This window comes from Fukomys damarensis, unplaced genomic scaffold (assembly GCF_012274545.1).
Source record: "Fukomys damarensis isolate Sample0158 unplaced genomic scaffold, DMR_v1.0_HiC HiC_scaffold_15, whole genome shotgun sequence".
Taxonomy (NCBI): domain Eukaryota; kingdom Metazoa; phylum Chordata; class Mammalia; order Rodentia; family Bathyergidae; genus Fukomys; species Fukomys damarensis.
Window position 1 is genome coordinate 61,479,255 of NW_022900927.1, and position 3,650 is coordinate 61,482,904.

Below are 3,650 nucleotides of genomic sequence, written 5' to 3' on the forward strand. Positions count from 1 at the left end.
CCTGCCGGCTTCCGGCCCGCGCATGCGCTCCCGCCGACCCCGCAAGGGGCTCCAGCCCGGAAACCAGCAGAAGGGGCTGAACGCGGGCCGTGCGTCCCGACCCGTGTACCCGAGAACAGGCCACGTCCGGGGACACCCAGCTCCGGGCCTCACCTCTTCCTCGTGGGTTCTGTCGTGTTCTTCCCCAGGATTTCTCTAAGGGGAAACGAACACCTCATTACACACTGGCCCAGTGCGGACTCAGGTGGAGACAGGAATGGCTTGTGGTGCCGCTTGGCGCCAGAGAGCACAGTGACCGCGACGGTGCCTGCAGGCCTGAGCCTCACAGCAGGCCAGCTGTCCCCAGCACGGACAGTCTGCTGCACAGCGAGGTGGTGCCAGGCTCGGGACCGTGGTGCCCGCGGATACGGACACAGAAGGGGGTCGGGGCTCTCGGAGGAATCAGGGAGGCAGGAGAGAAAAGGACTGCAGCTGGGGAGACACGGAAAACTCATTTTAAAAATGAAAACTGAAAGGAGGAAAAAGGAAGGGACAAGGAAAAAAACTGCCAGGAGTGGAGGTACACACTTGTAATCCCAGCACTCTGGAGGCTGAGGCAGGAGGATCACCTCGAGTTCAAGGCCAAAAGGGCCTACACAGTGAGTTCACGGTCAGCCAGGGCTACAGAGCGAGACTCCGTCTCAAAGAACGAGGAAATGAGATTAAATCCCCTTTACCTCATGGCCTTCTGCTCCTCCTCCATCTGCTCCCGGACCTGCTGTAGCTCCTTGAGCAGCCCCAGGTCTGTGCCGTTCACCCAGGTGTAAACCACGTCGATGGGCACAGGCAGGCAGAGCCTAGGGCCGGGACGTGGGCCTTTCAGAGCTCTCAGTGATGCAATCAGCCTCTCTCGGCGCAGACACCCCTGTGCGCCCGCCCAGAGGCCTGGTCTCTGCCTGTGCTTAGCCCGCACCACTACAGGAAATGGAAACACTCACTGCCTCCAAGTGAGTAAGAAGGAAAGGGCCCACGTTCCTTTTTTGAAGTCTGAATAACAAAGAAGAATCTGAAACAAGGATTCATCAAGAGCAGTTCCTAGTGAGGTTAGGTGCCTGAGCTGTGCCGGGGAGGCTGAGGCAGGAGGACTGCAAATTCTAGTCCGGTCTGGACAACTCAGTGACTTGACGAGTCCGTGTCTCACAGTAAAAGAGGGCTAGCTGAGATGGTGCGTACCTATGATCTACCCCAGGAGAGGCTGAGGCAGGACTGCTGTGAGTTCAAGGACAGCCTGGGCTACAGAGCAAGACCTTGTCTGGAAAAACCCAAATAAATAAAAAGGGCTGGGAGCGTGGCTCCATGAGAAAGCCTTCCGTGCAGTCCCCGTACTGGGAGGAAAAGCAAACAGCAGTGTCGCTCTGAGGGATGCTGGGGCTGCCCAGGGAAAGGCCTTGAGTTTTTATTTTTCCACGTGGTTTGGACAGTTTTCAGCCCTAGCAGCAGCGCCTCAATTCATGAACGCTTTCGCTTAGAATTTGGTTTGAAAGCAGACAGATCCCGCATCATCGGGTGATGAACGCGATCCTGGGCGGCTTCTCCAAAATCGGAGAACAAATGAAGTTCCTGAACCGAGGTGCTACTATCCTGCTGTGATGATGCAGAAAAACACAAGCAGTGGTTTCCAGGAAAAGCAAAAAGGAGCAGAGACTCATTTGTTAGCAGGGAGGAGGGTGGGGTCGCTCACCCCGGGGGCGCTGTATGGTGGTGAGGACCCGAGGCCTGGGGGCACAAGCCATGTGCCTACCCGCCCGCGCCACAGCGGCCCTACCAGCAGGGACTCTGGGAATTGGGTTTTGACCCTGGCCGGGCCCTGGGGACACCCCTGCCCCCCACATTTCACCGTCAGAGCCCAGACTTGCTGCCAGGCGGACAGCGTACGCCGCGTGGCCTCACCGGCTCTGGAAGGACTTCCCGGCCACATTGTCCCTGTAGGAGTCGAACAGGACGTGGTACTGGTCTCGGCTCCACTCCAGCACCACCTGGGTGGAGAGAAGAGGAAAGAAACGGTGTTTCCTGTACCTCCGGAACCAAGAGCACAACTTTCCCTGTGAAGCAGAACCCACTGAGGAGCCAGCGGGGTGGTGCGCGCCTGTCTTCCCAGCACTCGGTAGGCTGAGGCAGGGGGGTCGCTGCGAGTTCCAGGCCAGCCTGGGCTCCACAGCAAGACTGAGAGAGACAGCTGAGTCAGGTAGAGTATTGTAAGCAGTTGGACAGGGCTGGGCCCTCGGGGGCCCTCGGGGAAGGCAGCTTAAGGCTGTGGCTGGAGGCCACCTGAAGAAAATTAGTCACAGCAGCCGCCCTGATCCGCACACTTCCCTGAGGGTGGATGGAGGCTTCAGGTTACGGCCCCGCCCTCGGGCTTCCCTGCAGATGGACCGAGCCGCACCTGGCTGCAGGTTAACACCTGTGTTACTGCGGTGACCGCACTGTCATCCCATTGGCTGATCACAGTCCTTACCCGCGTGGTGCCCACCCCGCGTGACCTTGGTCTGGAGCTCTTCCCTCTCAGGGGCTCCTCCTAGTCCCCATTCCCGTTCCCCAGCAGAGTTTCCTACTCTTTAACCTCCGTTTTCCTACAATTCGTTCTTCAACTTCAGGAGACACGAATGGCGCATCGGCCATCTGGCAGTGGGAGCTACATCTCTCCCTGTATCAAGACCGTGCCTCAAAAACGACATAGGAAATACGGAAAATAGAGGGGCAGCAGGGCATCTGCAGGCGGGGAGCCAGGGTGGAAGGCGGAGCAGCGCCGCTAGTGACCCACACTCCCAGATGGTTCCCGAGGCCAGGTCTCACCATGTGGCCCTGGCTGGCCTTGAACCCACGGTGATCCCCCTGCCTCAGCCTCCCGAATGCTCAAAGAAAGGACTTCTCCCCTGTGCCGGCACCTGCTGAGAATTCTTCTCACGGGACCCTTCCTATGCCCGTGTGATGCACCCTGGAAGTCTGCACCAGGGGCAGGGACTCTGCACACTTGGTGGGCTTGGCTGCTTCCTCCTTGCGGTACTTCTCGGGCCCTGCCAGCTGCCCTTGCGGTGCCCATGCACCCACCGGCCAGCGACCAACAAGCCCGCACCCTGCGCCTGCGCCCGGGAACACAGCAGCTCATGCCACAGACCCGCCTGCCTCTGCCTCCCTCGGTCAGCCCAGGCCACCCACACCCCTAAGAATAAGGGATGCATGGTGACGCATCCTGTCATCCAGCACTCGGGAGGCTGAGGCAGGAGGACCACAGTGAGTCCAAGGCCAGGCTGAACACATAGTGAGACCTTCTCTCAAAAAAGCCAAAACAAGCCAAGCAACAAAACCAAGAGGGGCGCACGGCTGCTGGTCCAGCCACCCTGTGTATGACCGGCTCTGTGACCCTGCAGAGGGTCACTTCTCCCCGGCCGAATGGGCACCGGCCCGAGATGGGTGACACCGTGGACGGCACCCGGGTCCCCGGCAGCGGCGGGGGGTACGGAGGGATCATGGACCCTCTCCCCTGCAGGCCTCCGGCCCAGAACACAGCTCCTGCCACCCGTCCCGAAAGATTCGGAGCCATCATCGGAGGGCCTCCTGCCTCTGCCTCCCTGAGCCCTAGCCTGGGACACAGGGCTCTGAATCAGCAGCCA

The 3,650-nt window shown here is 59.9% G+C and overlaps 1 protein-coding gene across 1 annotated transcript in view; it reads right to left on the minus strand.

Annotated features, from left to right (window-relative positions):
- Nucleotides 1-2,315, minus strand: part of Gnptab (N-acetylglucosamine-1-phosphate transferase subunits alpha and beta) — a gene marked incomplete at its 5' end in the record, with an annotated part of 19,054 nt that extends 16,739 nt beyond the window's left edge. The window contains 3 exon segments of the mRNA XM_010631398.2: nt 154-195; nt 717-836; nt 1,930-2,315. Coding sequence (XP_010629700.1) covers nt 154-195; nt 717-836; nt 1,930-2,315 — 548 coding nt within the window.
- Between the last annotated feature and the right edge of the window lie 1,335 nt (nt 2,316-3,650).